This window comes from Carassius auratus, chromosome 37 (assembly GCF_003368295.1).
Source record: "Carassius auratus strain Wakin chromosome 37, ASM336829v1, whole genome shotgun sequence".
NCBI lineage: Eukaryota > Metazoa > Chordata > Actinopteri > Cypriniformes > Cyprinidae > Carassius > Carassius auratus.
The window spans coordinates 18,402,444-18,423,922 of NC_039279.1; the positions used below are offsets into that span (position 1 = coordinate 18,402,444).

The 21,479-nt window shown below is 34.2% G+C and overlaps 1 protein-coding gene across 4 annotated transcripts in view; it reads right to left on the reverse strand.

Moving 5' to 3' along the window:
- slc39a11 (solute carrier family 39, member 11) overlaps positions 1–21,479 on the reverse strand; it is a 98,181-nt gene that overhangs the window by 45,181 nt on the left and 31,521 nt on the right. For 3 of the 4 annotated variants that reach the window (XM_026223252.1, XM_026223254.1, XM_026223253.1), the window contains exon 5: positions 1,338–1,482. In XM_026223252.1, coding sequence (XP_026079037.1) covers positions 1,338–1,482 — 145 coding nt within the window. The remainder of the gene's footprint in view (positions 1–1,337; positions 1,483–21,479) is intronic. The other variant, XM_026223255.1, reaches the window with a different exon arrangement.

The following is a 21,479-nucleotide window of genomic DNA, read 5'->3' on the forward strand; positions in this document are numbered from 1 at the left end:
TTGTGCATATATCTGATCCGCCCGAGTTCTGTTCATGATGGTAAATTGCAAAAGTTATATTGCAATATCTCCATAAATGTTGCATTAAGCATCGTTTGAGAAAACCATTTGTTCCTTCTGCACTCTATTCATGTCAAAGCAGTTTAAAGAGCCCCACCACCAGCCCTCTGTAGTGCACACTACAGCAAAGAGACTTAAGAGCAGCAACACTGTCTCAGAAGAACAGATACGCAATCAATAATTGAGAGAGGACACAGATTAAATTATAATTATAAAGAAGAAAAAAATAAGTGTGTTTGTGTATATGAATCTGAAACACTGCCGCAAAACCTAGTGAACTTGATCTTCAACAGAGCATCATTATAACAGCCAGTGACACACAGTTCATTCACTAACATTATTTACTCTCACGCTGCTCCACACCCAGAAGCATCTCTCATTAAACATTAGTTTGACTTGTGAGATGTTGATTACTTTTAAAGTGCCTTTACACTACATTATGTTTTTGTATTACCTTTATACACAACAGAGCTGCACAAATCTTTAAAATAAAATAGCATTTTATGCTCTTCATATAACATACAATATACAGCTTACACTTCTGGCATGAAGACAAATGAGAGTAAATCATTTCTGGAGTAAATGATCACATTAAAAGAATATTTATTATTTATCAAAGTAAATCTTCCTCACATGCAGCTGATTGCAATGCATTTTATAACTCATTAGAGCTTTGCTTTAATTCAGCAAGGACGCTTTCAATTAATCATAAGTGACATTAAAGACATTTATAATGTTACAAAGTATCTCTATTTTAAAATCAATGCTGTTCTTTTGAACTTTCTATCCTTCAAAGAGTATTGAAAGATAAAATGTATCAGCTTCTAAAACAAATATTCATCAGCATGTTTTCAACATTAAAAACACTGAGAAGCAAAGCATCATATTTTCATGATTTCTGAAGATCATGTGACACTGAAGACTGGAGGAATGATGCTGAAAATACAACGGAGCATCACAGAAATTAATTGCAGTTAACAATACATTCACATAAATACAGCTGTTTAACATTCTAATAATATTTTATATTTTTTTCTGTATTTTTAATTAAATAAATGCAGCTTTGGTGAGCAGAAGAGACTGAAAGCTTTACACACTGTGTGCCAATAATGCCACAAATAATGTTTTGGGTAGGCAAGTCACTAGGTTTCAAGACAGAACCAATAATGAAGAGGGAGTGTGATTTGTAAAAAGCGTCAGGAGGGTGATTGAGAGCCAGAGAGCCATCAGTGTGTGAGAGTGAGAGTAAAACTGTGGGATGGTGAAGAAGAGCTTGCCTGAGTGAACTCCTGCTCTACCTATCCTGATGGACAGATGCTCCTCCTCCTCCGACAGGCCGGCCATCGAGCTCTTCTTCTTCTCTTTGGCCTGTTTGGCATCAGACGGCAGCACCAGAGCCATATGAGGATCCGGCCCCACACCCTGAAAAAAAAAATTATTAAATGATTGATATGAATGATATGGACACATTGCAAACGGCAAACCATTACTGTGTGGGTTCTGACTCCCAACCAGGGGATTCAGCTGGAGAGATTTCAATTGTTTTGGTAAAATACATACATACATACATAATTAAGTAAGTAAATAAATGTATTAGTTTACTGAAGTAACCATAATTTATTTACTGAAATACCTTAATAAATTTATTTAAATAAGAATTGTTTTATTTCAGTACTGTCTTGATGTTCAAACAGTTTATTCAGTAAAATAAATTATTTTTACTTCATCCACTAATTTGTATTTATTACTTAATCATATTTTATTTATTGAAATAAATTAATACATTTATTAATTTATTTTAGCATTGTTTGAATGTTCGCACCCAGTTACTTGATTAATTAATAAATATATTAATTAACCATGATTTTTTTTTTAAATAAATTAATACATTAATTTTAGTCATGTTTGAATGTTCACACACTGTTATTTGAACGTTTTTATTTATTTATTTATTTAAAGTGAGCATCAATTACTTATTCAAATAAATTCATAAATTAAGTAAGTTATTTTCTTACCGTTTTGTTGTTCAAGCATGGATGCTCAAATAAATAAATAAATGTTATATTATCTATACCTATCTATCTATCTATCCATCTATCCATCTATCTAATCTATCTACTTAGAGTAACCATTATTGCTTAAAATAAATTAATAAATTAAAAGTAATTTATTTTAGTATTGTTTTGATGTACATGAACATATGCTTAAGTGAATGAATGAATGAATAAATAGCATTATTTATTTATTTACTTAACTTTTACCATGACTTATTTATTCAAATAAGATAATCCTTTTCTTTTGAAATTGTTTTAAATACGTAAATATACACGATCACGATCTGTCTAGACATAACCCAAGAAATATCTACCAATGCCAATGTGGTTCAGTCTGTGATATCGACCCATATGTTTGTCTTTCTTTCAAAAACACAAGCACGGTGAAATTGCACGCATCTATTTCAGAGCCACCATTAATAAAGTCCCTCGGGCTGTTGCATTCGCTCTGAATAAGTAAACGCACAGAGAGAGATGTGACATTAAGAAGCCACAGGCTAATAACACAAACAGAAATGCTGCTAGCCGAATACTGGACGACAGGCTAATAAATGTTTCATCACAACACACCTTTCAATATGGTAATCATATGAACGATATAACGATTCATCTCACTGTACAGATGATTGAGTGACACGAATGCTTATTTCCACTCGACTAAAAAACTTTTGATGAATTGACGTGACTTTATTGAATGTTCTGCTACAAGTAACATTCACTTCAAAGCAAGCGGCCGTAATAACATTGTCATCTTCTGTTCAGACCGAGACAGAGGTAAGAGGCAAACCATGTGGAGTTAAGTGCTTACGAGCATCCAACAACACATCTTTAGCGTCCATTAGAGCCGAGAGAGACCTTACTTGTATTGATTGTTTGCTCTTTATGGCTAAAATTTAACATCACCTAAAAGTGTCAGAAAAACGCAGGCTTTTTCATCTGTTAGCTGCTCACTAAACCAGTTACAACAGCTTGGCCAAACTGAGAGATGAGCTTAAAACAACTAAAACCAGCACAAAAAAAAAAAAAAAATAATAATAATAATAATTATGTATTTATATATATTTTTCTTTTTTTTTTAAGTAAATTTATGAACGATATTTTTAATTTATGAAAATTAATTATGGAAAAAAAGTATTATTTTGATCTTCGCACATGGTTAAATAAATAAATTAATAAATGAAATGTTTTATTGTTTATTTACTTAAGTAGCTAATTTATTTAATTAAATTAATTAATAAAGTAATTCATTTTAGAATTGTTTTGATGTTCCCACATGGTTAAATGAATAAATAAATAAAATAAATAAATAAATAAATGAATTTAAGTAGCTCCAATTTATTTATTGAAATAAATTGCAGAAAATGTATTTTAGTATTGTTTTGATCTTCATACATGGTTAAATGAATAAATAAATGCATTTTATTCACTTAAGTACCAAAAGTTTGTTTATTGATATAAATTAATAAAGTGATTTATTTTTGTATTTTTAAATAAATAAATAAATAAACTACTTTATTAAATAAAATAAATTAAAGAAGTTATTTTAGTATTGTTTGATGTTTTATATAAATAAATAAAGTATAGGAACAAACTAAATAATTTATTAAAACAATATAATAATTTATTTTAGTATTGTTTTGATGTTCAAATATAGTTAAATAAATAAGTACATTTGCTCATGTAACAAATTTATTTAATAAAATAAATGTAAGATTTATTTTAGTATTCTTGATGTTTTATATAAATAAATAAATGATTGGAATTGATCTTCATAAACAGTAAAAGTACAGAGACAAAACAGTGAGACAGAATATAATCACAACAACAACGAAAATACAAAATAATGGTCATTATTCAGAAATATCTGACCAAGGAATTATTTTGAATATGTTCAAAATAAACAAATATGTATTATTATTATTATTAATATTATTATTATTATTATTATCATTAGTTTCGTACAAAAAAATAAATGAAATAAAAAAATATATATTCATAATATACAAGCATTTCTCTGACTGATGCATAAAAAATAAATGCAATGCAATCATTCATCATCAATCAAACAAAATCATGTAATCAGTCGCCTCAATGCAGAGCAGCAACAAATCTGTGAGCGTTTTGGCTCATAGGACGAGCATTGTAAAGTGTAAAGTAGATGTAAAGTACATCTAATCTAATCTAATAATACAACTCATTATTATTAATTAATTGAGCACCAATAATAACTTATAATAACCCAAGTAGTGAATCATCTGATATTATTCTGATTTCTGAAGATCATGGGATACTGAAGACTGGAGGAATGATGCTGAAAATACAGCGGAGCATCACAGAAATACATTACACTTTAACACAGATTCACACAGAATACAGCTGTTTTAAATTATAATAATATTGCAAAATTTATTTTGTATTTTACTGTATTTTTCAATCAAATAAATGCAGCCTTGGTGAGCAGAAGAGACATGAAATAATAATGAATTATTCCAAACTTGAGCAGTAGTGTATCCGTATTCTAGCATATAAATGGCTAAGTTTGTATATGCATGTGAGACAATAGAGTTTGATTAAATACATGCAATTTATTAATCTCATCTGACGTCCTCAGAAAGTTTATTATTACGATTGCATTGTCAAATGAGATGCATGCCATGTTCTCAAACAAGAAACTTTATCAATGAAATAACACATGCATGCACATGCCCTTTCCACTATTTCCAAAACAGTTTCCACAAGTTTTTTTAAGCATGTCATTTTCCACTTTATGCACAAAATTTAAATGAAGGGTATGGGTATGCTAATCAGACTAACTATCTAGGTAACATCTATAAATTTGTGCATGTGAAAACCACACAGAAAAATGGCCATAGAGCCGAATGTCCAGTACTTCGCAGAAACACGCATGAGGAACAGAATGACTGCTCAGTTTCATCACAGGCAGTGCGTCTGTGCATGTGTCAGTGTGCAAGAATTGCATCATGTTTGTCATCCTCTGGCCTTTGTTTGTGGGTAAGTTACGAGTGCTGACGTATGCAATCGATCCAAATGAGCAAGCCGTTATCAGGATTTATGGAGGACGCACACACGGGTGATAAATAATCACTGACCGCTCTTATCAGGGCTCTATACACCAGATGACACCGCTCTCCCAATGGGACGATTAACAGCCTTGCTGCTGCTGCTGCTGATCTCTCTGGAGTCATTCTTTAATGCATCATATTATAAAAAAATGCATTGATCTTTTGAAATAAACGAGTTTCATATACTATGGTAAGCATACAAAGTATTAGATAATGTGATGAACAACTTGAGGACTGACTTCATAAATCCACTAAAATCATCTGGGGAATAGAGGGTTAAAAAGCTGCTGCATGCTGTAAGTTACATTGTTACATCAGTAGGTGGCAACAAATGGCTGTCAATAAGTGAGTCATTGAATCACTCATTCAACCGATTTGGTGAAAAACGCATTCGTTCAGAAACAAAACAAGTGACTCCTTGTGAGTTAGTCATTGAATCATTCCTTCAAACACTCTATTCAACATCACTGATTCGTTCAGGAATGAAGCAAGTAATGCTTCATGACCGAGTCACTGATTCATTCACTCAAACAGTTGTTAAAATATACTGATTCATTCACGAATAAATAAACAAGTTACAGTCTTTATGAGTGAGTCACTGATTCATTCACTCAAACAGTTGTTAAAAAATACTGATTCATTCACGAATAAATAAACAAGTTACAGTCTTTATGAGTGAGTCACTGATTCATTCACTCAAACATTTGTTAAAATACACTGATTCATTCAGGAATAAATAAACAAGTTACAGTCTTTATGAGTGAGTCAATGATTCATTCACTCAAACAGTTGTTAAAATATACTGATTCATTCAGGAATAAATAAACTAGTTACAGTCTTTATGAGTGAGTCAATGATTCATTCACTCGAACAGTTGTTAAAATATACTGATTCATTCAGGAATAAATAGACAAGTTACAGTCTTTATGAGTGAGTCACTGATTCATTCACTCAAACAGTTGTTAAAATATACTGATTCATTCAGGAATAAATAGACAAGTTACAGTTTTTATGAGTGAGTCACTGATTCATTCACTCAAACAGTTGTTAAAATATACTGATTCATTCAGGAATAAATAGACAAGTTACAGTCTTTATGAGTGAGTCACTGATTCATTCACTCAAACAGTTGTTAAATATACTGATTCATTCATGAATAAATAAACAAGTTACAGTCTTTATGAGTGAGTCACTGATTCATTCACTATAACCATTATTCAAGAAAGAAACAAATAACGGTCTTCATGAGCAAGCCACAGAATCATTTACTCAAATAGTAATGCAAAAACACAATAAGTGACTCATTATAAATGAATCTTTCCCTCAAATTATTTGTCCAAAAACACTGAATTATTCAAGAGCTAAACCAAGTAACTGCATGAGTGAGTCACTGAATCATTTATTCAAATGATTCATTCAAAACACATATTCGTTCAGAAAAGCACGCATGAGTCAGGGAATCATTCCCTTGAACGACTGATTCAAAAACTGATTCATTCTCAGAATAAAACGAATCACCGTCTTTATGAGCAAGTCATTGGATTATACCATTCGAATGATTCATACAACAATGATTCATTCAGGAAAGAAAGAAGTAGAACGATTCAGTGAATCTGTCAACTTTGTGTAAAAAAATATGAACTCTTGTATAAAACCATTTTCACTCAAAAGAAATAACTGTTTTTATTACAGTTATAACTGGGTGAGTTTATTTTTGATGCAAGCTAATGAATAACTATTCAATCTAAGTAAATGATTGAAAGAGCACAGCAGCAAATTGCATGTGCATGCGTGTGTGTGTGTGTGTGTGTGTGTGTGTGTGTGAGAACTGGGATTTCACAAGCTCCTGCAGATCCGCTGAAGAAAAGAGTCAGAAGTTACCCTTGAGAGCACAAAACTAGAGCTGTTTTATGGCTTTTAAGGAACAGTGGTCATCTCTTTACAGAAACACTTCATGCACATCCATCCACTTCAATACGTGCCTTCAGATCGGCCTGTAATGGAAATAACGGCTCTTCACGGAGTCCTGCTCCAATCAGCTCAAAGCCTCGTTCATTATCTGGGTGTTATAATGAGATCTGCTTGATTAGAGAGTCTCCACAGCTGGGCTCCTGAACACTGACAGATGTGCACGGGATAATGTGTGCCTTATGAGAGCTTCACAGAGACCGATCTAACAAATAAAGACAGATTTCACGTTGTTATAGATCATTATTGGAGCTCAGAACATCTATTAGACAACATTATCATTCACAGGTGAAAGGTAAAGGTGCTACATTACGCCTGAGTGAAAATACTTCTGTTTTCTATTCCTCATTATATTACTTTCTCATTCTAATTTTATGCATTTAAAAAAAATTATAATAATTACTTCATTTGCATTACAATCTACCATCTACTGATCAAGCATGATTTGACAATGATCTGAGAATCCAAATTAAATTTTGGCTTTATACTAAAGCGAACGGCACAATTTATTTCATTATTTCACTATTGCATTATTTCAATATCTTGCATTTATTATGTTAACTAACTTTCTTTTTTTTTCTCCAGTTTTTAATTGGATTTTGAATCCCAGTTATATCAGTTTTCACTTTGGATGTGTTTGCACTGATGGGTCAATCTCCCAAAAATAACTCAAATTTCACCCCAAACCTTTTTTTTTTTTTCAAGTTACAATTTAATTTGAAATCCTAGTTTTTCATTTGACCTTTGGATGGCGTTGCATATAGAAATCTCCCCAAAATAGCTCGCATTTCATACCAAAATCAAAAATAAGGACCTTCTCAGAGATTCACTCAAACTGATAAGCAAAGAGTTGCTAAAGAAAGCTCATTTGAAGCCTCTATCCATCACAGAGTCCAAAGGTAGACAGAAGGCATTAGGAATCATCAAAAACAGGAATACGTTGACCTGTTCAGAGTATACTACACAGTGTGCCAGATCTTCAAGATATTAACCTCCAACCCATCTTCTCTTTCAACACCAACCAATCTCCATCTCACCATATCGAATTTCCAATCTCAAACATGTTATGCATCTGTTCCCTTTTCCAAGACTCCTCTCCACCTTACAAATCTATTTCAGCGTCTATTTTTTTGAGTTCAACCTCAAAACAGACCCCACTCCAGACACTAATTTCTCAGATCTGGAAGGACTTCTAATGGATTTTGTTGAACATGGAGACATACGACCCAAATATCAGATTCAGTTCTAGGCTTTAGCTCTAAGCCTCTAGCCCTAATAAAACCATTGATACACAACAAGAAGAGGCCAGTCTTAACAATCTGCACAAGTCTTTCATTATTCAGATTATTCAGACTCAGGCTGTTGATACTGAAGCCAGTGTTGTGTGCAAAAAGCCGCCTGTGATTGGAAATATGCCATCGGTAACCAAAAACATTTCAGTTTCATCAGTCAGGAGAATTCATTATTCACTGTCCAAAGAGGTGCATGTCCTGTTAAACTGCAATATATTTAGAGCACATGTACAAAATAATGCATATTATTTAAGAAAACAAATGATAGCTCATAGCATTAAATTGTAAAACATGGGGAACTGGGTTCATTTTTGCATCTATAAAAATACATGCAAAATGTAAAATACATTGGTTATAATATATACCGGAATTTTTTTTTATTATTATTATTATTTTTACAATGTCAAGTAATATATCACATATTCTATGCAAATGTATTTATATTTTAGCAATTTTATTTAATTTTATTTTTATTACTTTATTTTATATAAAAAATATGGCATCAAATATTAAATATTCCATGCAAATGCATGATTTTTGATATTAAATTAAATTTACATTTCTATTATATAAACAGACCTTTGATTAAAATTGCAAATTAGCCTAATTCTATGAGATTATTTATCTATTTATCTATTAATAATTTATTTATTTTAAAAAGATGCCACGAAATACTATGAATACAAATGAATTCAATCAATTAGCTTACAGGTTATGATGAACAATAAAGGTGTTTAAAATCTAATTCACTGAATTCTTAAATAATAACATCATTAATTTTTAACACTTATTTAATGCACTAATAAACACACAAACATGCAGATGGAACCTTCTTGAACATTTCACTCCAATTCCAAATAAAATGTCAAAGCCACATAACCAAGCAGACTGAAATAATAAACTTCTAATATCTAAAACTTGACTAAAAAGTGACTATTTAAACTCAAACTGTTCCAATGAAAGGTCAAGATTAATAAAAGCACAGCCATTCAATACATGTGCTGAGGAAATTTAAAGGTCAAAGGGGTCATCTTTCCTCATCTTACACTGCTATATAAGACAGCATGTTAAATATAGCTGCAATATATACGCAATTCCCATAAACCTAGATGCTTTTTCTGCCTGACCTTTCCACATTAAGATGCTCATAAGTGGACAAATCAAAACAGAGGCTTGCAAAGCACTTCAAAGAGTCTCAGGAGACATCCATGTCATTGCAAAAGACTTCTCTGACTGGCTCCTCAACACAAAGTAAAAGCTATCAGCAGAAGAATAAAGACGGTTTTGTGTTATCTGGGCAGCAGGGTAATGAGAAGTTACTGAATGCAGAAAAGAGCAGGTGAGCTCAGATGGACGGCTTGTTTAAAGATGTCTAAAAGACTGAAAGAAGCTCAAGAAAGAGGAAAGAAAGCCAATGCTGCAGCAGGTACTGAACAGCACAGAAGCTCATGTTAATGCTGCTTCATGACGCGCTGTTTTTGCTGATTATATGCGTCTATGATGCCATTTTCATGCTAATATATTCATGCACGCCAGCACTGCTTGGGGAATCATTAGTCTTTACAGCAGCTGGCTAAGGATCCTGGCAGAGTCACAGTGATGTTACTGAGCACGGATTTCAATAGGTGCCATTCAAAAGACTAAAATAATTAAAAGAGACAATTACAGGATTCGCACCAGATCAAGCCCCACAGCAACACTGGAACAGCTTTCTGACAATTACGCAAATATGTAAATATATGTGCTTTAGAAGTAAACAAACCAGATTTTAGTGTCCAATCAGATTCAGTGATGCTCCGCAGGTTCTTTTGTTCACTTCTATTAATATATGTGATTATATAAAATATCTAAAAATGAATATATAAAATTCACTATATTAAATATACAAATTAATTAAACTATATGATTTATATGACATATTATATTAATTATATGATGCTTATTAAGATTCAAATTTTATAATTAAATATTAAAATTACATAAAATGATTGTGTTCTAGTCACATAAAATTAATTTAGAGGATTTTATATTGAATATTTTTATTATTATTTTATTGTATATTTTAAAATAATAAATATATATAATTTAAATATAATAATTTATTAAATTGTAAATTTTAATAAAATGTTTCTAATTATATATATATATATATATATATATATATACACACACACACACACACACACACACACACACACACACACACATTTATTTGTAACTTACTGTATATTAAAATCTATACATTAAATAAAATACATTAATACATTAATTAAATACATTAATAAATACTCATTAATATAACATGATAATAATTTATAATATATGATATCATATGAATTTAACTGATTTAAAATTATATATAATATATATATATATATATATATATATATATATAATTTTAAATCAGTTAAACATATATACATCAGTTATACATATATATATATATATATATATATATATATATATATATATATATATATATATATATATATATATATATATATATATATATAAAATAAGAAACGTTTTTATTTAATTATTTTATATTACAATTTAATAATTTATTATATTTAAATTATATATTTTTAAATATACAATAAAATAATACATAAAGTATACGATATAAAATCCTCTATTAATTTTATGTGAATAGAACACGCATTTCATGTAATTTTAATGTTTAATTATAAAATTTGAATCTTAACCATCATATAATTAATATAGTATGTCATATAAATCATATATAAATATATATGTATGTTTTTATATGTCTTTTTTTTCTTTAAGTATTTCTGTCCTTTAACAAGCACCTTGTTCTGCAATTCTAGCAGAGCGACAGATGAAACTAAGAGGAGTGGACAGCAGGTGAGCTTCATCTGAACTTATTGTGTCACACAAACAGGGTGAGATTGGGTCAAGCAGCCCAACAGCTAATGCCTCATACCACTGATGCACGATAAAGTTTCATCAGTTTGACCTCTGACCCCAGGCGACCAGTGGCATGAAATAGAGCTCCAATAAGCCCATGTGCGCTTGAGGAGAAAACAGCGTGACAACCAACCAGTCAGTTAAATTGCAGACATGCTGTTATTAATCTCAGATGGCACACCTACCGATCGACTGAAAACAACATGCACAAAGAAATCTGATGCACCGTAGGCAGCTCTAAACGTAATGCCACTTTACACTCATGTTCACATTCAACTTCAATTACAAAAGCTGTAATAGATGCAGTTCAATTGGGCATTTTCTGGTCCTCGTCCAGACTACGCAACATGGTCACTTTAACCTGTTGATGTGAAATCAGGCAGTGATGAAGGAGCAGGGCATTTCATTAATCACTAGAGGACAGACTCTTGAGTCCCCCTTAAATATGAGCATCAGGACAACCAACCATGTCTTGAGTGAAGCTCCTTGTGCTCCTTCAGGTCTGGCACTGGCTCACTAAAGTTACGCAGCTTATATAACCACCTGCACATGCACATCAACATGTCCAAGGCATCAAAAAACAGCCTGAACATGCATGTTACTACAGCAAGACCTCTAACTAATGCAGTTCTTGCTCACAAACGCACACCGGCAAAGCTCGTGGCAAATCTGCTAAGAAAACCAGCAATTTTCCCCCACTTTCCCGCTCTCCTGCAGCTATTTTTATCCCCGTGTGAATGAGGATTCATGAGGGTGGGCCGTGTGGGTCTCGCCGCTCCTGTGGCGACAGAAAAGAGTTTTGAAGATATGCAGATGCACATGCAGTTATCACCGCACGACATTTCACTTCCAAACTTCACAATTTATTTCAATTTGTCAATGTTAAAGACCAGCTCCAGAAAATGTACTTGTGTCACAACAAAAATCAAATAAAGTACAAATCAGGAGCCATTAGCTGCACAAGTAATAATTCTCAAAGTTTTCAGTGAATGAGTTGAATTTCAGTTTGTTCGGCACGCAATTATTAATATTTGTATTTTATTTTTTGTCAACTAGGAGCAACCAGGAACTAAATAAAGTTCCGCGTAAAAAAATGCCCCTCAGAAAGTCCCTGCTGGCGAGGTGGTACTTTTTCAAAGTTCCAGAACTTTCGGGGGCGGGTCTTGGCTCTAAACACGTTGATTGGTTGAGTTGAGTACAATAAAACGAAATCTATTTAGTTTAATTGTAAATATACAGTGAGGAAAATTGCAGTAGTCAAGACGAGCTGACTGAAGTTATGAAGTACGCTGCTGTTTGCAGATTTACCGGATTTGCGTCGTCACGGGCATCACACTCCCGAGTCGAATGAGCAAAGTCTGAACTACCGAGGATGCACGTCCAAAATCAGCGTACTTTGTATTGAGAAACACACACAGACCTACGTCACCAGTCTATTTGCCTAATCTTCCCGGTACTTTACACCGCGGTGGAAACGCAGAAAGCAACAGGTCTGGGGGGAAAAAAGTTCCTGGTACAAATGTTCCGGGTAATTTCGGTGGAAACACAGCACTAGTCTTCAGCCTGTCCTACGTGGAAGCCTTGGAGTCAAATGTGTCGCTTTGCAGTGTCTCTATGGTCAGATGATGCTGAATATATTGTATCTTTTGTGTTGGTGTATTTGTTACATCTGTGTTAAAAATAAGATTTCAAATTGATACAGCGTGTTTACATTTTTTAACCCTTAATCAGGGTTTGTATGAACACTACATTAATGTGGAAATAATAAATCTCTTGCTGTTAAAATTATTGACACAACCAGTGCAGTTTCAACACTAACACTATGGTGTTAATGTTGAAAACTTACAGTGTTGTTTTTACTCTATGCAAGTGCAAAAAAAAGTAACACTATTTAAAGTGTTAGTTTAACTCTATTTAGTGTGGACCTATATAAACCCAGAAAAAGTGTTAATTTTCACACTGTGAGTGTTACTTTCACACTTTCAAATTTGCTGTGTAGCAAAAACATTCCTCAAAAGTTTGTGTTGCACATAAAAAGAAAGTCATACAAGTTCAAATTATTATTATTATTATTATTTTAATGTAATTTTTGTTTATTCTTAATGGAATTTGTATTTTATTCAAGTTTTAATGTAATTTTTATTAATACAAAGACTTCGCAATTTATTTCTTTTTTACGTGCTCTTCAAAAGTTTTAATCCGATTTTACATTTAGATTATAACCAATAATCAAAAGGACATTCCAATTTCAATTCATTTAAATACACCTCAAATATTTAATTCACAGAACAATAATATACTGTATATATAGAAATGACCACATATTTTTTAAATATATAAACAATTTTATAGTTAAATGTCATGAAAAAATTACTCAAATTAATCATACTGCGCTACATGACTTTTATGACCATACTAATAATGTAGGGTTATTAATCTGAACAGAATGTAGAGCTCTTTAGAGCTGAATTCAACATTTCAAATAAAATAAAATAAAATAGTTAAATTAAATTATATGATATGGATATGATCTTAGTCATGACCAATAGGTCAAGAAAGACTGCATTTCCCTCTCCGACACACACACACACACACACACACACACACACCCACACCCACACCCAGACACAGACACACACAGACACACACGGACAGACAGACACACAGATGGACACAGACACACACACACACAGACAGAGACACACAGACACACACACACAGACACACAGAGACACAGAGACAGACACACACACACACAGACACAAACACACACACACGACACAGACAGACACACAGACACACACACACACAGACACACAGACACACACACACACAGACACACAGACAGACACACACACACACACAGACGGACAAAGACACAGACACACACAGACACACACACAGAGACACACACACAGACAAACATACAGATACACACACAGACACACAGACAGACACACACAGACACACAAAGAGACACACACACAGACAAACACACAGACAAACACACAGACACACACACACACACACACACACACACACACAGACACAGACAGACAAAGACACAGACACACAGACACACACACACACAAACACAGACACACACAGACACAGACACACAAACACAGACACAAACACAGACACAAACACACACACAGACAGACACACAGACACACATACACACAGACAAAGACACAGACACACACAGACAAACACACACACACACAAACACATACACACAGACAGACAAAAACACAGACACACAGAGACACAGAGACAGACACACAGACACAGACACAAACACACACACACAGACAGACACACACAGACACAGACAGACAAAGATACAGACACACACACACACAGACGCAGACACACAGAGACACAGACACACAGACAGACACAGACACAGACACACACACACACACACAGACAAAGACACAGACACAGACACACACACACACACAGACACACACACAGACACAGACAGACACACAGACACAGACAGACACACAGACACACACATAGACACACACACAGAGACACACACAGACAAACATACATATACACACACACACACACAGAGACACACACACAGACAAACACACAGACAAACACACAGACACACAGACACAGACACACAAAGAGACACCAATGTTTGTTTTTGTGTAAAGTGTGTTCATCCCATAGGTGTAATGGTTTTTGTACTGTAGAAACTGTATATTCTATCGTCCTTCACCAACCCTACACCTAACCCTAACCCTCACAGGAAACTTTGAACATTTTTACTTTCTCAAAAAAAACTCATTCTGTATGATTTATAAGTGTTTTGAAAAATGGGGACATGGGTTATGTCCTCATAAGTCACCCTCTCCTTGTAATACCTGTGTCATACCCATGTCATTATACAGAGTTGTGTCCTGATATGACACAAAAACATGCCCACTCACACACAAACACTGACAGACACACACACACACACACACACACTGACAGACACACACACACACACACACACACAGACACACACACACACACACACACACACAGACACAGATAGACACACACACAGACACACACACACACAGACACAGACACACACACACACACACACACACACACAGACACAGATAGACACACACACAGACACACACACACACAGACACAGACACACACACACGCTGCCATCTCTCCTCCCACCGTGAGCCATGAAGACATCTGAGCGCTGGCAGAGGACAGATGGGAGTGGAAACAAGATCAATGACTGATCTTAGAATTTTATTTCTCATGTCACTTCATCGAAACGAGACGTGCCAACACACACACCTGCTGAAATTAGCACACACATTTATGTGGAAAAGAAAAAAAAGAGCATGAATATTAATGAATGTGGCGCACTGAGGAATCTCACAGCTATACATCACCCAAGTGCCATGCAGATGCCTCACAGAGCCGTCAGAATGAATTCATGAAAAACAATTCAATTCAAAGCATTTCAGTCACGTCTGACACAGAAACAGATGACTGTGGGAAGTCTGAATCCCAACTCGTCTGTGAATACAGCACTAAACAAGCCTTGTAGATGTGCTGGAAAACTCTCAGTATTTCTCTCAGGACATTAGATCTCGTGTGAGTGTCTCTGAAAATATTATCTGAATATTTCAAACATTCAATTTAGTTATTTACTCTTTCAAATAAAGTAAAAATGGTGATGCATAATAATTAAATTACAGCAATGTGATGCAAACCTTGTTACACGCAATATTTATTTTAAACTTACATTAAAAACAATTGTGACCGACTTCCTTTTCAGCTGATGTTTTCTTTTTATTATTATTATTTTATTCAGCCATATACAGACCCCTTTCCATAAACAAATCAGTTCTCATTGGATGAAATTTAACTAGTCTTAATAATCCACTAAATGCAATTATAGTAAATTATAAAATCATTAATTGCTGTAAATCTGCTTTGATGTGTATTGTGAAAAGCACTATACAGATAGACCTGACTTAAATATCCTGTTTTTTAATCAGATATATGAAAGTAAAATGAATGGCATTTCACACTGACATATGAAACTCAGTTTGTCAGAACATCTGTAGCTGACTGAATCAGGATTGATCGAGGACTGATCTCTTAAACAAAAGCACAGGTGAGCGCTGATATTAAAACCTGACAGATTTCACCAGGTTCTTGTTTTGTATGGCGTTATTTCCCTGTCAAATGTCGAGAGTGCATAATTATAGCGCGAAAGTACATTAATATAATTCGCGAGCGTGAATCTCTCTGCTTGCGCGCGGAATATAATGTACGGAGCGCGAATCTCTCTGCTCGCATGCGGGAACTGGGCGCACGCTCTCAGATCCATGTGCGGATCAATATCAACCAATAAGACTGCATATACGATGTCGCGTTGTCATTGGTCAGTCGTTGAAGCCTATTTCTGATTGGTTGTTTCCGTTTGGACAGCGTTTATGCCAAGAGCAAAGAGAAAGAAATTGAAGAGAAGAGTACTTGGCCATGCACAAACCCACAGGACGCAGTCTAAGCACATACAAGCTTACTTTAAGCGAAGAGAAGAGATTCGCCATTGAACTGAACACGTTTTAAGTGCAGGCATACTCTCTGAGCGAGCCCAGAGAAAATTCTTACAAGAGCAACGTGTATCTGAGAGCGTGCGCCCAGTTCCCGCACGCGATAAGAGAGATTCGCGCTCCGCACATTATATTAATGTACTTTCGCGCTAAAATAATGCACTCTTGACATTTGACAGGGAAATAACGCCATAGTTTTGAGGATGCATTTAAATTGTTCTGGAAACTTTTGACATGTCTTCATATATATATACATTTTTTTTTCATATATTTCAAATTATATTCCTTTGTATATTTAAAATAGCTTATGTTTCGACTTGAATGCCCTTATGTAATATGCAGATCATAGATAGACAATCTAAATAAAGAGTTAAATAAAATATTACATTTAAAAAAAGATATATATTATTTACAAATTATTTATTTAAATCTTTAAAATGTGTCATTTCCGCCTCCATAATTTGCCTTTCTTTTCAAAAAATTTATTGTACTAATTTTCAAGCTGTAATTTCAAGTGTCAAATAAACCCAAGAATAAATTTTTAAATAAATGTACTATATATATATATATATATATATATATATATATATATATATATATATATATATATATATACGGATGGCTGTTCATCATTAACCAGCGATCCTGCACGAGCTGCTCAGAGTCCCATTAGAGACACACAGAAACATGAGCACGCAACAAAAATGTGCTGCATGCAAATAAAAGAACCGGTGACTGTATATTCTGAGAAATCAGTTACATAATCCTTGCTCTTACAATAGCGTCTCTGGAATGATTACAGTTAGAGCTCACACAAAAATGAAAACTGTCTCATCATTTACTCACCCTCATGTTGTACCGAACTTACATGAGTTTCTTTTTTTCTGTTGGCAACCAAACAGTTGACGGTAGCCACTGACTTTATTTTTTTTCTATTTAAGTCTACCATCAACTGTCTAGTTATTAACATTCTTAAAAACACCTTCTTTTCATGCAGGTTGAGAACGACATGAGAGTGAGCAAATAATGACAGAATGTTCACTTTGGGGCGAACTGTTCCTTTAAGATACTTTGGAATGAACCATTTGATGAAAAATACAGAACAAATAGCAATATAAAATTGTAAAATATTATTCTAATGTAAAACAGCAGTTTTCTGTGTGAATCTGTGTTAAAGTGTAATTTATTTCTGTGATGCTCCGCTGTATTTTCAGCATCATTCCTCCAGTCTTCAGTGTCACATGATCTTCAGAAATCATGAAAATATGATGATTTACTGCTCAAGAAACATTTCTGATTATTATCAAAAAATATATATATTTCAAATAAACGCTGTTCTTTGAACTTTCTATACATCAAAGAATACTGAAAACAATGGTTTTCATAAAAGTATTAAGCAGGGAAAAACTATTTTATTATTAACTATTAAAGGGTTAGTTCGCCCAAAAATGAAAATTATGTCATTAATAACTCACCCCAGGCCCGGCGCCACAAGGGGGCAAAAGGGGGCAATGCCCCCTCAGATCTGACTTGTGCCCCCTCTGTTTCATTTTTGTATTCAGAGTTAAAAATAAAATGTTCAACCTTTTGAGTTAAATAATAATTTAACCTTATCCCCATGGGATTTAGAACGTTCAGTGTTGTGACTCGTGACATTACTGCCAGATTCAAACGATTTGACAGATTCGCGTTGGTTGGCGCTGAACCAGAGACGGACGAGCTCAGCGCTGTTATAACCACAACTATGCAGTGTTTTCAACCTCATAATGTTTATTTTAGATTTCATACATTTAAATAGGCTACACATAAGCACTGGTAAAACAAAAGCCTACATTTGGAGTGTGTGAAAGCAGCAAAAACAATCTATCCATATATAATTTGCCGACGTGTGTTTTTTATATGGGTTGGATAAACACAGTGGAAGTAGGCTAACTATAAAGTTTACTCTATTGTTATAAAGATTTTTAAACGACCAAACACACTCACTTACACATACTTGAGAATCGGAATATAGGACAGTTGATGACATGGTAAGTAAGTTTGTGAATATTTCGAATAAAAAAGGAAAAACGAAATGAAGGATAGCCTACATCTGTTATACAGTGTTATTATTGTGGCTGCGGTGTTTCACGTGACAAATATGACGCGTTGCCATGGAAACATTAAGGGGGAACGTTCTAAAATAACTGTCACCTTGAAAAATCATCATTACACTGTTTAACATTTACTAGTCTCTGGTTACCTGCAGTTGCATATGGACTGTTTTAGGGAGCGCTGTATTTAAAAATCTGTCGTTAGTGAAAGAGAAAAGAAATTACAAACTTTAGTAGTGTATATTTGATTTATTAACAATTAATTATTAACAGATTTTCCCTCTCAAGTTGCAGTTGTGATGGTGGTGATGAACACTTTTCTTTCTCTTCTATTCTTCGATTGCAACGAACACAAGACTACACAGAAACACACAGCAAGAGCAGCTCAGCTCGTGCTCTGCTTAATTAGTGCAGCGCCACGACTCGCTCAAATGTGTTACTGATTAACACTCGATCACTCAACACGTCCTGTGCTCACACTGAACCTGATCCGAGAGAGCAGACTCCAGCGACACACGCACGCATGCACACACACACACACACGCACACACACACGTCTCTAGATTCTTGCATCACTCTCATGGCATTTCTCAACAACAATAACAGTCTGTACTCTGCATCACTGGGGCTCTTTTGGGTCAGTTATTAATAAAGAGCAATTAATGGAAAAGTCACTTCAGTTGTCTGCGTGTTTATGGCTTAATTGGAATGAAAACAAAGTGAATCTGTTTCACATGCATCTGTGAGATGGACTCAGCCCATCGTGGGGGTCATATTTCTTGCAAAACCCACTGAAACTAATCAAGTGTTGCCCACAGGTTTTGCATCGTTTATGACAATACAGGAGCCTGAATCTGGCATCAGAGATGCTTCAGTTTCACACCTACATCATCTCATCTGCGTGGATCTTCTCTCCACTCACACACTTTCATCTTCTGGATATGCCAGAAACAGCAAAGAGCACTGATGCCGAGTTATTTCAGAGAGAAGAACACTAGCCTGAACCACAAGACCAGTCTGGAGTCTGCAACTGCATACATATTAAAGAGGAAACGCAAGGCATGCTCAATACGTTCCCACAGGGTTTCTCATGCAACATACTGAAAATCAGGAGACATCACACACACACACACACACACACTCACACACTCACAGCTGACCGAGAGCATCGCTGCGACTCGCCCAGAGCATGAGAACAAGACCCAGATCCAAATAAAAAAATAAAGGTGTGTTTGGAGCTGAAGAACATCACACACAGATGAGAACGATGTTTATTTGAGAATAGCCACAAGCGAATTTGCATCAAAACACTGCAATATACAGTAAAATGGATATTCAATTTGAGATTTGCAAAAGATTTAGTTTAATTAGCGTTTTAAAATTATTCATGTATAAATAAATCAAATTTAAATTTAAGATGCTGAAAAAGATATTTAAATGCAAAAAAAAGAGAAAATGAGCAGAAAATAAGCAGATAAATGTACAAAATAACCATTACCGATAAATGTAAAATATTTTAAGGGATTTTAGTGAAGTCAGTAGATGCTGACAAAGGTTATTTCAGTTTAAAAATAGTAGAAGTGATCATGCAACAAATAAATATACAATATCAGCTGATAAATATGCAAAAGTGCTAAAATTTTATCCATTACTGATAAATTTAAATATTTTCTTATGTTGTGTTCCAAATTTGAGGCTAATGTCTCTAGAAATTTAATTTCAATATGATTTTGGGTGCAGTACCTAACATGTCCACTAGATAAAATGCGTTTCCAGTTTATTTCCAATGCAGTCATTTTTAACAAGACACTGCTAGTGTTACTATTTAACCTTTACAAATCATGTCTTTGATTTTATTTCTGTGCATGTGTGTTCAGCAAGTGCCAAAACCACAAAAGGGTTTTTTTTTTCTTTCTTTTTTTACTATTCTGATGAAAAAAAATAAAAACGTAAAGTTAAATGAAATTATAATAATTATGTGACGAGTGGGGCGGGCTCGAGAGACGTGGGCACGAGGAGTGAGGCCAGGTGTAGTGATTGGAGATGAGCTGCACCTGCGCCCCACCACCTGTCTCGAGTCCCACGTAGGAGATGGAAGGCTATAAAACTGGAGCGACGACAGTGAAGGACGAGAGAGGACCAGGCCTGGGACATTATTTTATGTTTTGGTTTTTATTTGCGCGCACCAGTCATCCGCGAGGGGCTGGTGCGCGGTTTTGTATTTATTTTGAATATTAAAATGTTTTGATTGTGCGCCGGTTCCCGCCTCCTTCTTCCCGATGAGTATGGAGTTTATATCGTTACAAATTATACTTCCCTAATTCCAAATTTAATGAAAATTAAGAGAGCAAAGCATTGAGCATTATGCTTTTGGTACCTTTATAATAAAGCAAAGTCTAAGTTT